At 39.9% G+C, this 21,137-nt stretch overlaps 2 protein-coding genes across 5 annotated transcripts in view; both read right to left on the bottom strand.

Moving 5' to 3' along the window:
- Positions 1 to 2,127: 2,127 nt before the first annotated feature.
- Positions 2,128 to 2,496, bottom strand: LOC135717524 (histone H2A-like). Its single transcript, XM_065239655.1, has one exon. The coding sequence runs from the start codon at positions 2,494 to 2,496 to the stop codon at positions 2,128 to 2,130; it is 369 nt and encodes a 122-aa protein (XP_065095727.1).
- Positions 2,497 to 7,899: 5,403 nt separating this feature from the next.
- caz (cabeza) overlaps positions 7,900 to 21,137 on the bottom strand; it is a 35,264-nt gene continuing 22,026 nt past the window's right edge. For 3 of the 4 annotated variants that reach the window (XM_065239646.1, XM_065239649.1, XM_065239647.1), the window contains 4 exons: positions 9,225 to 9,337; positions 8,921 to 9,164; positions 8,439 to 8,853; positions 7,900 to 8,374 (listed from right to left, as the gene is read on the bottom strand). In XM_065239646.1, coding sequence (XP_065095718.1) covers positions 8,338 to 8,374; positions 8,439 to 8,853; positions 8,921 to 9,164; positions 9,225 to 9,337 — 809 coding nt within the window. In that variant the 3' untranslated portion in view covers positions 7,900 to 8,337. The remainder of the gene's footprint in view (positions 8,375 to 8,438; positions 8,854 to 8,920; positions 9,165 to 9,224; positions 9,338 to 21,137) is intronic. The other variant, XM_065239645.1, reaches the window with a different exon arrangement.

Raw genomic sequence — 21,137 nt, forward strand, 5'->3', positions numbered from 1 at the left:
AGCTGTTAAACATAGGGGATAGTCAAAGTAACAGCAATAATAGTGAAAGTTAGGAAAATAAGCAGGTAGAGATGGTTGATTTGCAATGGCTATCGACTCTGTTATATGGCCGACCGTATCAGATTCAAATTTAATGTCGTTTAATATTGCGCTTATTACTTTTATCTTTATTCTAAGCAATCTCCTTTCATACTTGTTTGTTTTAAAGTGAACTGGATGAAATGATTGTTTTATCAAAATTATGTTAAAGTTAACTACTATTCATATTTGCTAATTAATACCTAAATATAATTTTTAATTTTATGAAGATAAGTTGCTCAGAATAGCAGCCTGTAATTCCGTACCAGAATCCGCCTCCAATTTAATGTCTTTTGTGGATTCGTAGTAGCAAAGTTGTGCTAAAAGCTAAATAGTTACCTAAAAATACTACCTAAATCGTTCACAATCAGAGCCGGGCCACTGATGAAAACCAAAACTACAACCCTGAAAAAACGAATCGATATTTTCGAAGGCGAACACAACCTATTCTTGCTAGTGATTCTGTCCAATTGTTAGGTATCCAAATTATAGTCATTCGTAAATTTATTATTGAATATATGGATGAATTATCTATTATTGAATAACTATTATTTACGATAATTACATGAAAGAAATAACATATAAACTACAAACAAAACGTGACTACTAAAATCTCAAAAAGATATTCTCACAAGTATATTTCACGCAACCAGGAATCTCAAAACCATTAGACGCTATAATGATACTCTGCACATGTTAGACACAAGAAAAGGCCAAAAAGCAAGCGTCCGACACACAAAACCCGCCAAATCCACTGGCAGTCACAATCAACGATTCTACGAATCGCGAGCGCTCACGAATCATAAAACCGCTGACTGCGACACTCTGAAAGCGAAATTGACAGGCTCTATGCGTCAAACACCCGCCGCCCTCCAATCTCCTCCCGCATCCAACAACACAAACCCCCATTACAACATCTAACGAATTCAAAACTCCGAAAATCACTCATCTATAGAAAGTGAGTGGAAGCAACCCTGCATGCAACTATTCTTCATGATACGCTTTGTCTGTCTATCTTTCTATTAGGCCTGTGGACATGTGTTAGCTTCGAAACTTCTAACCAAACTAGGAAAATTTTGAAATCACAAAAAAAATTCAAAGGTAATTACAAGCAAAATACATATTGATTATTTTACGCAAAACCGAGCAAGTAATATTAAATCTCTTGTATTGTATGCTAATGCTAATTGACTGTAACAAAAATAATATGCTTGGTGATGCTCTAAGGAAGCCTTAGCGTGAAACTTTAAAGGCACAAATGTCAGCTTCCACAAAACATACAAATTTGAAATTGCTACTCCTTGTTTTCTGTGTTACTACAAACAGAGAGTAGCAATTTCAAATTTGTATGTTTTGTGGAAGCTGACATTTGTGCCTTTAAAGTTTTACGCTAAGGCTTCCTTAGAGTATCACCTTAAATAAAATAAAATATTAATAAAATGATATGCAAAATTTACTAGAAGGTCATTACTTTATTGGTGAGAAATTTCTAATAAGCCCTTCCAGTTCCTCTGTATACAGAACAAATCTGATACTATAATCAGAATTGCTCAGTCTGCATGAAGCAGCCGATTGCATCAAGGAAGTTCTATTAACAACCAAGAATTAATCGTTTGAGGTATACTGAAGCATTAAGAAGGTGATATGTGTCACTATGGGAAATCATCATCGTTGCAAATATAAATAAATTAAACATAACCCTTTGCTTCAGTACCGTCAACCTCCATGTCCATGGGGAGGGCACACACTATTGAAAATTTAGTCGATAGTTTAATTTTAGACATGGATGGAATGATAACACTGCACTGGTTAATTTCTTGGAATTCAAGACACGCCTACACTAATCAACCATCATCGAACCTACTCGATGAGGATACCAATTAACTAGGGAGAGCATGACAGAAAGATTCAACCATGTTTTTAATGGATTCATTTTATCACTCCTTGCGCACCACGAAGGAAACTGTTTTGAAAACGAAACTCTTTACCATCAAATTGGTCGTACTGAAAAGGACGGATTTTGTTAAAGGGTGGGAACTTCGATCGAATTTAGGCCTTCTTTTCGGTCTTCTTGGGCAACAGGACGGCCTGGATGTTTGGCAGGACACCACCCTGAGCGATGGTCACTCCGGAAAGAAGTTTGTTCAGCTCTTCGTCGTTGCGGCTGGCCAACTGCAGGTGACGTGGGATAATTCGGGTTTTCTTGTTGTCACGGGCGGCATTTCCTGCCAACTCGAGAACTTCAGCGGCCAGATACTCCATCACAGCAGCCAGATAGACGGGAGCACCGGCTCCAACACGCTCGGCATAGTTGCCCTTTCGGAGTAGACGGTGAATACGACCGACTGGAAATCCAGCGCGGCTCGAACGGGACTTTGCCTTTCCCTTGACTTTGCCTCCTTTTCCACGTCCAGACATAATGCAATGTAAAATAGGTGAACCGATCGACGAACGACACGAGCAGTTCGATGCTGAAACTGTAATGACGACATTTCGACCGTCGAGGGTGGTGTTATACCTGCGTCGAGTAGCATATTATGAATACAGGGACGGTACAATAAATACTGTGGTAGCAAAATTCTGAAAATGGGATGAGTGTCGGTTGTCTCTACGGGCATGAAACGAGACAGCGTTACCAGCAGAGATGCCAGATCTACGGAAATCTCCGTAGATCTACGGATTTTACAATTTTTTGCGGAAATACGGATATGTAGGCAACATCTACGGAATTCGGTACAGTTTCTACGGATTTTTCTCTTCAGTGTACGTCTCCCTTCAGTATCGAATTTTACAATCTAGAGCATAATCTGATTCTGAAGGAAAAGAAGTATAAAGTAAAATACACCTCTGCAACTTGTCAACCATTTTCTTGCTCAATTATCTGTCATACGACACTGGGCCGTATGACTAAAAAGAGTTTACTTTACTTTCCCGTGCTTTTCTTACGGCAAAAGTAAAGTAAACGCTTTTATTCATACGACCTACTGTCGCCCAAGGGCATCACGAATGTATGTATTTTAATTTTTTCATAATAAGAGCTGCTGATGGTGTGCTTGTGTGAATTCTGAAAATAACAAGCAACGATGTCATAGTAATGAAAAAATTTGATCAGAAATGGTTTAATTTACACCAAATTGAGGAATTAGAACGAAATAACATATGTCATATGATAGTTTTTTGATAGTCTTCTTTTTGCTCGAATGTTGGTCTACCGTTTGCGTAGTGTAAGAGAGACGCCCTGTCAGCTCGATGATGATCAGGCCATCAACGTGTTCATCAAATGGCACCTCACTATACCACCGCTACAGGATCACAATTGATCTGATTGCCATAGATGGTCTTGAAACCCCTGCAGTGGATCCTCAAATTGACCTGGAAACCATTGCCGTGGATAATGAGACAGAATTGCTGCTTGAGCACCGAGGAAACGCTCCTTTGGAATGAGGACAAATGCCTGGAGATCGCTCCCACGCAAAACAGGGTTCCTCTGTCATCAATTTATGACGAGCACGGTGAAGAGATAGCTTTGCCTGCCATATGTCTCGGCCATGTACGGAAATTCAAGTCAGGGGTTCGGGTGACATATTTCATGATGGCATCCAGTGAAACTCGTCGTCAAGACAGGCGTGTGGCCAAACCACTACATTTGTTGTATATGACAATGAAAGTTCATCGCCTTAGAGTTTCCGAAGGCTTGCAATTCACTTTTAAGTGCACGGGGACCGCAAACTTTACACGTGTCAACCTTAAGGACCGCCTTATTCATCGAGCAGTGCATTGAGCGAAATCTATCCTTCCTCAAATCAATACCGATTTCAGTACAGAATTGGCAACAAAGGAAGAGAAATTTGTTCACCATGATGCGACAATTGGGAAAGCCTACGATGTTCCTCACACTCAGTGCAAATGAGATAAAGTGGCCCCATTTTTTGAATCTCCTACATCGATTGTCAGAAGGACACAATGGCAATGACTTAACAGATCCTATCCAGGAATTGACTGCACTACAAAGAGCAACTCTGGCCAATGATGATCCAGTATGCTGGTTGACACGATTGAATTTCAGCACCGTGGAAGTCCTCACGCGCACATCTTGCTATGGCTGACCAAGGATCCCCGGGAAGCAATCAGTGAAAGTATGCCAAAAACTACAGGTGCAACAGTATCATGGTATTCATGCCTGTACTACCATCGGCCCTTTTCAGGGCCACCAAGATTTTCCAAAAGAGTTAAGTTTCTGAACATGTCCCAACTAAAATTCATATCAAAGGCTTCTTTTCAGGGCAATCATAGTCATACTATAGTATAAACAGAGAGAACCCCGCTCAAATTCCTATTCCAACACAAAACACAAATTCCTGCAAATAACATTTATTATATAAGACCACGTAGTCCTACGTCACCATTGCGTTCAACCCAAAGGGCTGTCCCTAGTTTTTCAAAAGTTCTTTCATCGATTTATCATTGAACGTAAACTAAAAAAAATATCACCTAAAAAAATCCGTAGAAATCCGTAGATTTGAACAAGTCTACGGAATTGCATAGAAATAAATCTGGCATCTCTGGTTACCAGTATTCCTGATTTATTTGATTTTCAATCGTCTTGCCAGATACTTTCCCAGATATAATTCACTTATATGTTATTACGTTTATTTCAAGAATTTTTAATTATGTTCCGGATTTTCCCAGATTTTTTAAATATGTTGCTTTAGAGAATTTCCAGCCCAAAACGAAAACCGGTTGGACATCAGCGTTTCCGAATTCAATCCAATAGAGGCGATGGGGGCAAGAAGACCATACGGGGCGAGATGGGCCACCGTTCGTTTGGGCATAATACCTATTAAACTCAACCTATTTTTTTTACAAACTTGTTTAAAATGCTTCTAATATGCATCTTCATGAAAACCGTATCAAAATTCAATTACATGTCTAAGATAATAATTTGATTTTTTTGATTTTGATTTTGCGAGACAGAAGGGGGTCTTATGAAGGCCAGATCTCAAGTCTCAAGGCCAAATTCCAGAACTTGAGTGGAACATGGTTCTCACGTCAGACTATAATGTCTAAAATGAACCACATGCCCCAACCAACCCCTAGAACGGCTCCCATACACTCTCCATGCTGAATCGTGAGTCCCCCCTTTTCCCATATCATTACATGCAAAATAATAACCCGATGCAGGTCAATTGAATATGCCTAATTGAATTAGTTGCAATGATAGTGTTAACAGTAATATAGTAATTTAATAAAATGAATATTTACCTGTTAATAATGATCGAGGTTGGTGAAAATATTTAAAATAAATAAATTCATTCTTACCTTTTTATGGTTGTTTGATTATTAATTGCTATTATTACCTGCTTAGAGTTGGCTCCTTTAAAATACTGTGTAGAATTTACCTCATTATTCCTCAGTTCTATCGATTTGTGATAGAACCACGCTCAGCATATTATCCTGTAGTACGACTTGGGCATGCACCATGCAAGTAAGTCATCTCTCGTCAAAATGATGGGATATGGGGTGATGATGAAGGGATATAGAAAACGAATAAAAGAACAGAAAGAAAGGTATTAGTATTGGTTACATTAACCACCCCCCCCCCCCCACACACACACACACAACGAAAAAGAAACATAGATGCACAGACAAACAGAAATAACACATTTAATATTTTTCTCCACAAAACATAGTCACTAAAACACTACCGCCATCTGTTGAGTATCATGTGATGGATAGTACGCTGAATAGATGGCGCTAGTGTGCAAACGTCAAACGCAAGGGAACCGACCGTGCGCGCCACAGGTGGCGGCACCACCAACCAAAAACACCCGAATTGACCGTCAAATGCGTATTCGATGAACAACCTGTCCAACCGAGTGTTATGTCTGTTTGTCTGTGATAGATGGGTTATTAGGAAAGTACAACTACATTATAACTATTAGTGCAATGGATGAACGTTAGTTTCGGGGTCATGTTAGTGTTAGAGTTTTGTTAGTATTGACCCGTATTCAGCCCTGTCGGCCCCTCGAACACTAGTCGCAGGCAGTTGTTGTTAGGACATGCGACACTGTCACTGCTACTATGTTAGAGGTATGACCCGTCAAGTTTCGAAGTGCAAAAAAAAAAAATGTTAGAACTTTCTTATAAATTAATTTTACACTCAAAGCAAACTATTTACCTTAGCATTACAAAATATTAAAATTATGATAAAACTACAATTTACGGCTCCGTGAAATTAACTCGCATGAACCTTTCAAATCAATGAACTGGAAAAAAAACTACAATTTTATCAAATCGCAAAAAAAAAATCAGCGACACTTGACAAATCATCATCAAGCCCCTCATCCTTGGACATGTCTAAGATAATAATGGAAATGTAACATTAGCTCAAAATCTCTAGAATATTATAAGATATGCAGTCAAGAAAGCAAGCATCGCATTCACTATATTACATTTTACTGATCCGCTGGTTCTGAAATTTTTCAAACATAATCATTTATTCAGTCTATCATTCCAAAACCACAACCAAAACGGCCCTTTTCAGGGCCACCAATAATTCGACAAAGAGTTAGTTTTGAAGACAATTTCTTTCCAGAATATCACAGTTACACTTAAATTTGGGGACTATACTGCGAGGTACACTTATGGTGAACCAGCGGCTCAGGGATTGTAGAAAGGAAAAGCGTTGGGTAGGTTTAAAATGCATAATTAGATGCCGTCACGATTGAATGCGCATGTTTAAATTACGTTGATCCAGGTACCTATCATATAAATTTGCATATAATCTAGTTATGATTATTGTCAATAATACTTACATTTCGATAAAGATGATGCTACCTACTTTACCTGTTATGTGATACTTATCATCACAGAGTCCAACCTTGAATCGCAGACCAAGTCTACTAACAAAACACTCGTTTCGAGAAGGGGCTTATCATCATCTTCTTCTTCTTCTTCAGGTTCGCTCACCACCCGGAATGAAGGCTCGGTGCAGTTAGTAATATCATACAACCAGGATTAGTTTTTTAAAGTAATAGTTTCATCTGAATACCCAACTAACCATATCTCAGTGACATTGTCCCACTCTGAACCCACACCTAAAGCTATTTTGTGATTATATGGTTACTTTGGTACTCACATGAAATGTTGTGCAAGTACCACAAGTTCAACAACGCCCAACTATGGACAGCTCAATGTTAATACCATTTACTCTTTGAATCAGCTTACACCAACATGATAATCTACTAAGAAACATCTAAGAATGTATAGAGATAAAGTTCAAAAATACAGTTTTAACTGATGGTACTTTATAAACATCAAACTGAACAATATTGGACCCTGCAAACACACGGCGCCTGCACGGCAATGTGGGCCGTCAGAATGGTTCATCGGTTGCGAAGTGAAGTGCTTCTCAAATTGAAGCGATACATTTCTCAATTTTTCAACGTTATCCTAACGTAAACTTAATATTATCACCCATATGCCCGTCCACGCCCGAAACCCATCCACCACACAAAATCAAATAAAAATGTTTCTGTATGCCAAACACGTCCAGACATAAACGAGAATATGGGTGTATATCTTCACTGTAACAACTACGGGTAATCATCGAAAATACTTGCATTTTCCTCAGGCACTTTTGAGCAAACTGCAATCACTCTCTCATACTCGAAATGTGCCACGACCAAATTGGCACAACGACGCCCTATACGCTCTCTGACCAAAGCGCAGGGAGGGTTGGGCATACTCTTTTATTCACAACAAAAAAAAAGAATTTCTTTCACATTCAATGTTGAACCGGGTGCTATTATTTTTTGTATCCATTCGTTTATTTTTACATTATCATTCACGACATTTATTTCGAGTGTTAAATGACGACAACTTCCAGGGGGAGGTGTCTATTTAGTTTCACTCCATCGATCGCATGCGTAATCGCTATGCAATTCGATCGACATCAAAGAAATTGTATTTTCCTACAAACTAATTCTTGTACAGTTGGTTTTAATCATGAATTAATAGCTTCTAAAATAATCGAAAGCCTTCCCAGTAAATTGGGAAGCAAGAAGTGTGTTCATACTGTCGTCAAGTTTTGCATTAATAGGAAATTCAAGCATTACCAGCGTACATTGCATTTTTCTCGATGCAAAGATGCGTTTGTTTGTGTGTGTGATTGTTTGTCTCTGTGTGATTTGTGTGGATTAAAGATGAACGTGGGAGACGGCGGAATTACCTTACACTTAGTATGGAATATACTCTGGCTTAGTACGGCCTCTGTCGCTGGTCGCGATTTCTGTCACTGTTGAAAAAGAATTATGACATTAGGGATACAATTTTTAATTTAAAGAATAAACCGAACTTACCCTCCACGCATGGCACCACCACCACCACCTCGATCGCCACCACGGTTTCCACCGCGACTGCCGAAACCACCTCGATCGCCACCTCCGCTCCGTGGGCCGCCGCCGAACGATCCCCGGCTGCCACCACGGAAACCACCACCGCCGCCGCCACCGCCTCCGCCAGCGGCACCATCACCCTTCGGAGACTTACACCGATTGCACTCGTTTCGCCAGGCAAAGTTCTTATTGCTACAGTCTCCGCAGGTCCAGTCTCCTTCACGTTCCTGGCCACCGCTGCCACTGCCGCCACCACCACCACCTCCGCCACCTCCGCTACCAAAACGACCACCACCGCCTTGGCCACCACGGCCTCCACGGTCTCCACCGTCCCGATCGCCGTAACCTCCGCGGTCTCCGCCGCCGCCACCACCACCACCTGTGCAAATAAATAAATCACATTTAATCTGACGGATCTTCCAGAAAATCGGGATGACTACACTTACGGCCTCCACCGAAACCGCTCTTGGTGAATCCGCCACGGCTACTGCCCTTGTTCTGCCAGGTGTTGTAGCGCTGTGCCAGCGAAACCTTCACGAGGGATCCGTTGAACTCCTTATTGTCAAACCAACCAATGGCAGACTGAGCGGCATTGGCGTCCTCGTACGTGACGGTGGCTTCACCCTTCGGATCGCCCGTTTCCTTGTCCTTGTACATCCAGATCTTTGGCTTCATGGTGCGCTTGTCTTTCTGCAATTTGATTCAAACGGATGAAGTTAAAGCCATCGGTGTTCGAATTCTTCAGCCTACCTTAATCAAACCAATCGATCCGAAGCGCTCGGCGATTTCCTCCTCGGTCGTTTCCGTGCTCATTCCTTGGATGAAGATCGTATCCTCTTGGGTGACCATTTCACCACCATCCTCTGGGAGTTAGGTGAATTTGAATTCGATGGTCGAAAGGTGAAAGGAGGTGAAAGTGTAGGTGGAAAAAGAATCGAAAGTGAAAGCATAAAACAAAGTATTAGTAATGACACGAAGCTGGAGCTACTAAAGTGGGGGGGCTTGCTTAAAACTATTACTCTCTAAAACTTGACCGATTTTCAACTCTTTGTATTTGATTTTCTTTTTTTTAACCAAGGAACACATTAACACTACTCTCGTTGTATACTCTGAAACGTTTTACGTTTACTCTTTTAACGCTAGATTTAGGTTTTTTTTCTCTGTGTACTCTCTTAATTTTATACTCTTTGATATCAGTGTGTTTGCAAAATTGTCTAATTTAGGAATCTTTAAAACATATCGAATACCCTCTTTCATTTCGGAAACGTAGCTGTCATACGTAGATCACTTTATAATGGTTAGGACCTGGCGTTATTTTGGATACAGTGGATTCATATACATACTACTTTATATGTATTAAGGTTAAACCAAACATCATTGTAAATTGCTGATTTAGATCCAAATGATGACATTGAAGCACGGCGACTTTCTATGATTTGAAACTCAGGATAATCTTAGTAATAAGTCAGTCCAGTTTCCTCCCCAAATTTGATTCTCAAATCTTGTCAAAAATGGCTTAGACTAGAACGCTATTCTAATTTCGCTGATATAGTTAAAAACATTCTGGAGATGATTTGATGAATTCAAGATATTATCTTGGCTACTTTCCATCCTTCCCAAAAACATGCATAGACGATTCTCTGTATGTTCAGATCTCAGCAAATCTCCCGTAGATGTTTTTTGTCACTGACACTCCATACCTTCAAACACACCGGGACCGGGACAAACGGCTCTACTTCGCATCCCAAGGAAGATGTGATAAGAAATGTCTCGCCTCGAAAATTAAACCCAGACCCACTAGGAAGAAGGGCAGACACGTTTACCACTCAACCATCGGTGCCGTCTGTTGGATGAATCTAGGCAATTGTTGTACTGTATCGGACAGTTTCGGACTTTTGATGACCGCCCTTAAACAAAACATAATCTATATACGATACCAGAAAAAAGAGTGCACCTATATAAATACCATGTGCCCATCATCATTTTCACCCGATTTAAAAAAACTTATTGTACACTAATTAAAAAAAATACAAAATACAGTTAAATTATGAAACACTTCACACGAATCTGTCCTGTTTTAATTCAGTAAAATGTTGTGCGAATCAGCGGAGGTCATCTTACTGTAGGTTTTTAGTATGCTCTACATCGTAATATTCAACCACGAAAACTACCACCCAGCAAACATTTTGCCTGAATAAACTATTAAACTCTTTCCAATCTTTGTTGAGCATAACTAATGATTCGTAATTATGATAGCCATTCGACCGGAGACGGACTTGTTTATGATTGTTTTCGATATGTAAGGTGCTCGGTGGCCTAGTGGTAACCCTTTTTGCTTGCTGAGCAGAAAATCGTGGGTTCATTCCCACGCTCCTTTACATCCTTTACGTCGACATGATTTATCAAATCGTTTACCAAGACGTACCTTCGTCTATCACCTACTCTAATCACTTCCTGCGATGCTCGTGGAAGTGCAGAGGACTTCTCGGCTTCCCATAAAGCGAGTATCACGCCAACAAAACCCTCTCTCTCCCTAGTTGACCAGCATTCGGACGTGGCCGGCGCCGGTATTGGGGGCAATTGGGTGGAGGCCAAAACTTTACAGGTCCTTTGTGTGCTTTTTTGAAAGACAGCACGCGTTTTCTGAGGTATTATTCCTTGTAAAACTACCTTGCCAAATCATGGACTTCCGAGCAAATTTATCGATGAACGCGAACTTAAATCTGCCGGGGACATCTCCTCGTGCCGTGGCGGAAACGTCTGAACACATGGTAGCTTAGGCGATATTCAACTTTTTAGAGATTGTCGTACCTGACCACGTTGGACTTTCAACCTGAGTGTGCAAGATTAATTTCCTGAAATTCATCTGGAATAACTTCTGACCAACTCGGGGGCAACTTGACAAGTCCAGTACATTTCCAGCGTACCCCGAAAATTTGGTGCTGGTGGTTCTGTCAAACTCACAAATTTCAGAAGTGTTAGGGCGAATGCGGAAATGACGTACAGTAAATAAAAAGTAATTTTAAAGATAATCTTATTGCTTATACATAATCGGTTTATGAATCTTTTTTTGTGTAGCCGCGTATATCTTTGAGCAGAACAAAACCAAAAACTTAAACATATGATTTGTAAAACGAAAATATGAATGAATCGAAACAAATGAGAATTGAGCGAGGATACTTTCGATGTTTTCGACGCTATTGCTATTGTCGTCGATGATAAACGAAGAAATAATGGTTTTACAGCGAGAAAGAGCGTACTAATTAAATGCAGCTAGTACTGAAAAATATACAATTTGAGGTAATATCTTTTAAGCACAACATTACTACAATCAACCGGTGGAAACTAACGATTTTAAATAGGCTCACTACTTGACTAGCCTATTGGTCCCAAGTACATCTATAAGCGTACCCCATTCTAGTCGAAGCTCTAGTACTTTACTATGTTAGTGAATGGATATACGAAATGTTAGTTTTCACACAGCAAACCTGTTACTCGCTGCGAATAAGAATCAATTTTGTATTTTGTTTTACCCCGCAATAGAAATATGGGGAAGTAAATTCCTCGGTAAATTCTTTTTATTGATACGGCTTTTTATTGCAAGTCTTCATCGCACAACTATGCTCAGAAACATTATTCTCATGGCTGATAATATTCAAGAGTAAAATATAATAGAAGTAACTATAGTATATTTGTTTCCATTTGATTATATAAGGAAGACCTCCATCAATCTGTTTCGATTTGTTTGGATTTATTTCATTTCACCACGAAAATCATAAATTCGCTCTTTTCATATGGCATTCTTGCTTGTTGTTTGACATCCATACATGGTGCAACAAAAAAATGGTTTCCCATATAGAAATACCGTTGCGGCGGTGAAGGGCAGTCCCTTTGTTTACGTTGTGTGGCGACATCTACTATTTGCAAGTGGATACGTGAAACTAAGGTTATTTGTCACCTTGCCGGGGACTTGCTTCTGACTGACCACCGGAAGAGGACTACTTTATAAAGAAATCAAAAAATGCTTGCAGTGGTCTGGTCACTGAGCGAGCCGCTACAAACTATACAACACGTACGGATTCTAAGTGGACAGCTCATCTCCTCATCTATCGTATAAAATGTTCACTTTAAGCGAAGACAACATACCAAGAAGACTGGCAACTCTTTCATTTTCTCATACGAACGCTATGAGACAGGTACAATCGCGTCATCTGCCGCTCAAAGGTAAATGCTTCGAACGAATTTGAAAGCGAAGATTACATCCTCAGAAGAAAGGTTTGTGTATTTGCTTATTTTGCTATGCGTTGCTTACACCTTCACTCAAGCGCAGCGCTACTGTACCTGTCGCTTGGATTCTGGCAAAGTTAATATCAGGGAACACTCTGAAGGATTTCGAAAATTGTTTAGTACCTATTTCTGCATTAAAAATTGATCCTTTTCAATTTTTAATGCAGAAATAAGTACTACAACAATTTTAGAAATCCCAGGATCAACCATTTGTAAACAATGATTTCAAACGCAAATTTCTCGAGAATCAAAGCACACCCACGCCAACTAACAATACCATTCGATAAAGGAAGATGCGATCAGACGGATCATTCGTGGGTTTTCTGGAGCTCTGGTACAAGAATCTCTGGAGATGTTACACACCATAAATAGTCCCAATAATGACGAATATCTTTAAGATCATCAGGTCGGGATTCTAGGCTTCTTAAGTTTCGATAGCTACGGAATTTTCCGAGGGATGTTCAACTCTGCACATGTCAATCTGTGCCGAAAGCTTGCATGGTCAAGCGTTGTGCCGAACGTGCCGAAGTATGGCAATCAAGGTATCAGCCTCAGTATCACATTAGTGTGGCATTCCTACAGTTATGACTTTTGAGATTTATTTGTTTACAATTTCAAATTCTCGCAGATGAAGAACGAAAACAAAATTGAGAACATAAATTTCAAGATAAATTTAAATATTAAACGAATTCGTTGCCAGTCATCCACTTAAAGGAAGTGACACTCGAAGTTCAGCCCCTCCGTGAGAAAGAGAAGTGTGACTGATGACAGAAGCTGGAACAGGAGAAGAAAATTATGAACCATGAGTCGTTCTGGCAGACGTTTGCCGAAACCTCGAAGGACTCGACCTAAAAAATTCAAACCGGCGATAGTAGAAGCAACAATGAACTGCAGTAGCTGTCAGTAGTTGTGGTATTGAATTCGTCTGAACTGGCATAACCTTTTTTATGGTGGAGTAGAACTACTTCATCCATGGTTTAGAACTTTCGAACAGGAGACCCAGGAAACCACTGAGATTAGTCATTTACGAAAAAACCTGTGTAGCTCCCAGGGGTTAAAATCAGTGCGCAAAACAGTCAGGTTCATTGAGTCGTTTTGATGAGCCTCGTGAGAGTCTGAATGATAGAGAGGTAAACGAGTTAGCACTCAGTCAGTACCTCAGTCAACACGTTTATTCTGCCGTGATGTTACCCAATATTTGTTTTGAATGACTGAGCGTACATTTTCTATGGAAAAATGACTCAATTACATGCTGTGTGAGCGAAGGCAAGCGGTGTGCGTCGCCTGCTCGTGAGTGACTGAATGTTTGTGTTGGCTCTTTCATTGCCTCGTCCTTTACCGTTTGGTACAAACAGTCTGCACAGAGCAATGGATTGAATAGTGCAGTGCTTTCACACTCAGCCTAGGCAGCTCTGGTTGAAATGGTTGACGTTTCTTGCTACACTCGCTTCGTTGTCGTGCGCGACAGTCTATTTGTATTCGTACACTCATGTTCTACCGTTATCTCTCTCTCTCTCACAACACAAACGATAGAACAACATTCGAGCAAAAAGAAAATTATCAAATAACTATCATATGACATGTGTGATTTCGTTCTAATTCCTCAATTTGGTGTAAATAAAACCATTTTTGATCAAAAATGTTATTACTAGGACATCGTTGTTTACTATTTTCAGAATTCACACAAGCACAACATCAGCAACTCTTATTATGAGAAAAACTAAAATACATACATTCGTTACGGACTCCGGTGGCAGTGTCGTATGGCAGAGCCTGTCATATGGCATTTTAATTTGGTACTTTGATAGCTGGTTTTGCAAGTGTCGGAGGCAAAGGCAGAAAGCTTACAATGCTGGTAGATTCCATTTTTTTCTCATCATTGCTCTCAACATTTCAACTTTTTTTTTATCCCAGGGGGACCCTATCCCTGTCAACCAAATATTTTGACATTTTTTGGACAATCTGACGGAGGTACGACAGAACAAAACAGCTAACTCTTACACACTTGCATCGCAGTGCTGATTGCTAGAAAGAGTAGTCTGTTGCCCCCGTGGTTTATCCACATCTCCCATCGAATAATTTCCAACCGCATCCAAATGTCGGTTCAGGATCTCGATACTGGTTGCAGTAGTTTGATGACTACCTCCTCCTTGTACCTGCTTGTTGTAACTACATATTTTATATCCTTGCTTGGTCATACCGGAATCGCATATTAGTCTCCCTGAAACTGCTGTCGGTTCCGATTGCGTTCAATAATACCGTGAATCAGATTGTCTCCGTTACCTCCGGTGAGGTTACCTTTACAGTTCTGTTAACAGAATCTTTCTTAATATTGCTGTTGCCGTCAGTGAAACGAACACACCAGTTGCGAATGAGCGTAGAGAGAGCGCGAACCGGTAATACGGGGTCTACTGACTCCACCAGCCTCGACAGTTATCGTTCGGCACGGGGCTGTTGTTGATATCGTACATTAGCGCTGCAATTGGAACTGCGCGGATTCTGCAATTCTTCTTACCCATACAATTGGTTCTGGGTCTTGGTCCTATAGCTATCTAACACGTATTCAGGCCTATTTTTCGTGGCGACTAATTCGTATGGACTTCCCGAAAAAACAAAAATTCTTTCGAAACTATGGACATTTCTCGAATGCCGTGTGGACTTTCTGTAGAGGTTTATCCCACTCGTCAATTATACAATCTCTATAGCGAAATGGGGACCATTTCGCTGGAAAACCGAAAAACAAATTAAAATGGCACTGACAACAAAATGTCCCTTTCTTCCTTACTTTGAAGTAAACAAATTAGTAAACCTTAAAGAGAGAGAGAGAAGGATTAGTAATTGCCATTTAATTCCACTACCTTTATACTCTTTGTACAGGTATTCAGTAAACCTTGGCAACGGTTGGCAAAATGTCAACGCAAAACAGTGATGCCGTTTTATGTTATATTTTGGATCATACTTGTCATCGTGTGCCATGACGTACCGATCGGTGTGCCACGATGTGTGTGCATAGTTGATTACCCCTTGGAATTTCGCAGAACAAAAAAAATAATAGTTGGTATGACACATGCATAAAAAGTGCAAAATAAAATTATAACAATGGTCTTATTTTCATTGATAAGCTTTCCACAAAATCCGCGCCACTGAGCTATAAAAACGCGCAAAACGCAAAATCCACGCCAAATGTAACAACCCTGCTAGTGACACCCGTTTACGTTTACTGAGCAGAAGACCATGGCTTAATTACCACCCAAGCTCGTTCATATTATGGAGTTGTTGCAATGGTGAATCCTTATTCTCTAGCTAAGTTATCCCTTCCTATGATGCAGGTCGAGGTGCAAAAGTGTTCTCCGTCTCTAGTAGCACCTACTGTCAAACCAACAACTTTTGCCTTCACTAAAGACCTATTCAGAATAGCTTCTTCATTACTGTTTATCTGCTAATGCTTCGTGGTATCGTCGTCTTCGCCGGGTTTGCATGGTAACCATTCGATCAGAAGTGGAATGTAGTGATATGAGGGGCTCGGTGGCCATAGGGCGACTGTTTTTGCTGGGTAGAAAATCGGGGTATCAATCTCAGGCTCCTTCACACTATAGATTCGTTAATGTCGCATCGCTTTCTTTCTGCTCTTGAACAGATAATTTCAATTCAGCGTATCGTTTACCAAAGTGAACTGCTTGCTGCAAACCCAACCCAGTTATCCAACGTCCCAGGGATTTCACGATAAAATCACATCAACGGTCAACATATTTCTAACCATTCCCTAGTTGAGCTGCATTTTGAGGCGGCCGGCGCTGTTATTGCTTAATAAGTTTGAGGTTACCCATTTTTACACACTGAGGAAGAATGCTAATCCCAAGCATCACCAAGTTGGTTCATTGTGAAATTACAGGTAATATGGCAATAACGGAGTGTTCATGTAGTTTATGTCGGAATATGCATTTCGACGATCTGCACTGAGCTGCTTTACACTCATTTCTGTTTGTACGCGGTTTTTTTTTCGTCCGTATTTTCGATCGTGGTATCTCAAATTGCAACATGTTTAAAAAAATCAGAAAAAAATTATGATCTTCAGAACTCCCATAAAACCCAAATTGCTACTTGGGATAGCCTCATTCCGCATCACACATTGTATTCTTTGTCTTCGTTGTTTAATACTTCTCAACAGAAATTTTGCATCTGCCCTCAATTTGGAAACGACTTAGCATGTGCATTGAACTATGTTTAATATACAACCCTTAATATGAGGAATGATTATTTGCAAACTCAATCTCTTCTTTTCTTCTTCTTACACCTACTCACAACACAGTGTTCTTTGAAGCATTTCCACAATTATTCATTAAGAGTTATCTGTACCAACCAGTGCATATTGTGTTGCAACCACCATGCCCACGACAGTCGAGAACATTTCCAACCGGTAAGATGCTCTAGACCGGACCGGGAATCGAACCCGCTGCCTTTGGCTTGATAATAACATACCTTAATTGACTAAGCAATCTGAGACCCCTCCAACTCTTTAAAGGGCATCGACTAATGCCGGCTCCCAACTTAGTGTTCTAGATGTACCCACAGTTATTAATTGAAAGCTTTCTATGCCAACTCCAATGCATGATTTTGTATACCATCCCGAAAAGATTTCCTCGATCGAACCGGGAATCGAACTCGCAGTCTCCGGCTTGGTGAAACCGTGCCTTTACTGACTAGGCTATCGTGATTATTAACCACATCTTCGGGTCGGGATCAAATTTGAACCCACCACAGCATGCAAAACATCTTCTTTTTACGTTGTTTGTTATGTATCGTGAGCTGCAATCACGCCATTCACTATCTTATCGTTGAGTACACAAATACTAGCCCCATAGCAGCGCTTACCGATTTTTACACAAACTATTAAACTTTGTCCCTGACGTATTGCGACAGAAGTACAAATAACCTTGAATTTTGCGTGTTAGATAAAACTGAAGTACTATGTTGCTCATAGCAGAACATATTATGGCATGTAGTATAAGACTCTGAAGAACACATTATTGATTAATTACGCTGATCTGTAGAGTAGAAACCGTTATATGTAGTTTGAATTAAATGGTAATGGTTGAACCTCCATTCAAATCCAATAATTCCCGGTTATGAAAAAAAAAATCCAACAGCAATGGGATAATACATCCTGTCATTTAACCGATTCAATTCCACGGGGTCATAATGACCCCTGCCCTAAACGCCATCAGCGGTCAAAATCACCGTTCAGAGATAATCATAAAATTTATTCAGCAGTGCTCTACAATGCTTTTACTTTGCAGAACAAATATGAGATGGGATTTTCTTAAACACGTTGATGACTAAGATCTACAAGATCTTCAGAGTTTCCTGCAAATCGACAGTGAGCATGCATAAAGGCGTAAACACAATGATCGATTCTCTTCGTCGTTTTTCTCTTTTGTTAACCCCTCCGTTACTCGCGCCAACTTTTGTAACACGAGTACTCGCGCGTTGTACTTTGTACAACAGTGTGAGTTATTCATTGCCATTTTGCAGCCGAGCAACCAATCGATATGAAACTAACGGGTAATCCTTAAAAAACTTGTTTTTAACTAAACAAGCAAAACTTTTATCACAGTTAACCCCCAAAAAAATGCGGATAATAGAGAAAATGTGAATGGAAACCGCGTAAACGGTGTCCGTACAACGTGGGATTTGACTTAATTGGTTACAACATGGAAAATCTCGAGATCCAGACCAGATAGCAAGTTACTGTCTTCGGCAAAGTTGTTCTAGAGATCATAACCTTTTTGCTGGTGGAAAGTAATGAAGTAATGAAATTGGGTTGTTAGCGGAATGCTTAACTAAAACAGCAAAAAAAGGTTATCTTCCATTTAATTCCACTTCATTAATTTTGGTATCCATGACAGATACGTATTTCGACTACAATGTGCAGTAGAGTGATGCAAAATTTGAAATTTTCGCTCCACAATACTTAAACGATTCCAAATCGGATCCTGACTAACCTCTGAAAATTTGAACCCATTTGGTGAGAAACTGAAATGGCACAAACCATTTGAAGTTTGTATGGGAATTACTATGGGAAAACCAAGATTTGTGTTCATGTCTAGGGTAAACGCTCCTATAGTTGCGGTACGTTAGAAGCGTTAGGTTCCTATAGTTGTGTATGGAGACTCCATACACAACTATAGGAACCTAACGCTTCTAACGTACCGCAACTATAGGAGCGTTTCCCCTATCTAATAATTCACCATATCGGTCTGCTTCAAAAACTTTCAATTTTACTTGTAGGAAATTTTCCCAGCTACAACTTTGCTGAAGACCCCTTTTTGATTAAATGCAAGGGTCGAAAGTTATTAATGGTTCAATGCACTGATGTCTTATGATCATGCTCAATCAACTGCTCAGCAGGCAACATTGGTGTTTCTGGGGCGTTAAATAGGACACAAAAATTATGGCTACTATGTCACACTGCAAAATACAGTGTTGCCTACAGAGCAGCTGCTTGATCATGTCATAAGTTTACCAATCTCTTAAATAATTAATAACTATTTCCTGTCTCGTTTTACATAGAAACGCTATTCAGCAAAGTTGTAGCTGAGAAAATTTTCTTTAAGAATAGCTATCGAACTGTTTCGCAGCTCAGGAAAAATACTTGAAGGCAATGAACAAAAAGTTGAGATTTCCCATAGTAATTTACATGAAAACTTCAAATGGTTTGTGCGAAGTCTATTTCTAACCAAATGAGTTGTAACTTTTGGAGGCTAATCAGGACCCGACTTGAAACCATTTAAGCACTGTGGAGCGAAAAAGTCAAATTTTGCATCAGTCTAATGTGCAGTCTTCATCAGTGTCATTCCCACTAAAGAACTTATCAAAATCTAACCCCCTGAACTACTCATCCCTAGGTAAAAAAGTCAAGATCACAGGTATAAAAATGAAACTACAATGTGAACCGCAGAGCCTACCTAACTAATAAAAACCAAAGATTTAAGTAAACTAAAGGAAAAAAATCTATACAACTCTCTAATAAGGAAAATCCCATAGGCTTGGTAGCCGTCATAATGAAGTAATGAAATTGGGCTGTTAGCGGAATGCTTAAATAAAACAGCAAATTTTAAGTTCTTTAGTGGGAATGACACTGATGAAGACTGCACATTGTAGTCGAAATACGTATCTGTCATGGATACCAAAATTAATTAAGTGGAATTAAATGGAAGATAACCTTTTTTTTGGTGGAAAGTAGTTCAGAATTTTCTCACTACGTAGTGCTAGAATACATGTGAAATTATCGCATGTGATATATCTCGAGATCATGACCAGATAGAAAGTTATTGTCGTCGACAAAGTTGTTGATGAGATCAAAGCCTATTTCTTGGTACACAATAGTTCATAAAAATTTCAATACGCGGCGCTAGTATACACGTGAAATTCTCATATAAAATATCTCGAGATTCTGACCAGATAGAAAGTTACTGTCTTCGGCAAAGTTTTTCAGGAAGTCAAGATCTTTTCGTTGGTGAAGTAGTTCAGAAAATTCTCACTACGTGGCGCTAGTATATACGTGCAATTTTCGCATATACAATAGCTCGAGAACCTGAGCAGATAGGTAGAAAGTTACTGTCTTCGGCAAACTTGTTCAGGGGGTCAAGTATTTTTGGCTAGTGGACATAAGTTCAGAATTTTCTCACTACGTGGCGCTAGTATACACGTGAAATTCTCATTTAAATTTCTCGAAATCCTGACCAGATAGAAAGCTACTGTCTCAGGTAAAGCTGTTCAGGAGATCATAGCCTTTTTGCTGGTGAACAGTAGTTCAGAATCTTCTCACTAGGTAGTGCTCGTATACATGTTAAATTCTCGCATGTGAAACATCACTAGATCCCAACCAGATAGAGAGTAAATGTCTTTGGCAAAGTTGTTCAGGAAGTCAACGGGTGGACAGTTGTTCAGAATTTTCTCACTACTCGGTGCTAGTATACACATGCAATTCTCGCATATACAATAGCTCGAAATCCTGAGTAGATGGAAAGTACTGTTTTCGGCAAACTTGTTCAGGGGGTCAAGACTTTTTGGCTGGTGGACAGTAGCCAAGCATTTTCTCACCACGTGGTGCTAGTAAACGTGTACAATTCTCGCGTATGCTATAGCTCGAGATTATGAATTACTGTCTTCGAAAAAGTTGTTCAGTTGGTGCACAATAGTTCAGAATTTTCACACTACGTGGCGTTAGTATACACGCGAAATTCTCGCATGTAAAATGTCTAGAGATTATGATCTGATAGATGTTGCTAGTGGACAAAAGTTCAAAATGTTCTCACTACGTAGCGCTAGAATACACGTGAAATTTTCGCATGTGGTTTGTTTCGAGATTATGAC

This window comes from Ochlerotatus camptorhynchus, unplaced genomic scaffold, assembly GCF_037179485.1.
Source record: "Ochlerotatus camptorhynchus isolate MF236.1 unplaced genomic scaffold, CSIRO-AGI_Acam_v1.1 ptg000060l, whole genome shotgun sequence".
In the NCBI taxonomy this organism is placed as follows: domain Eukaryota; kingdom Metazoa; phylum Arthropoda; class Insecta; order Diptera; family Culicidae; genus Ochlerotatus; species Ochlerotatus camptorhynchus.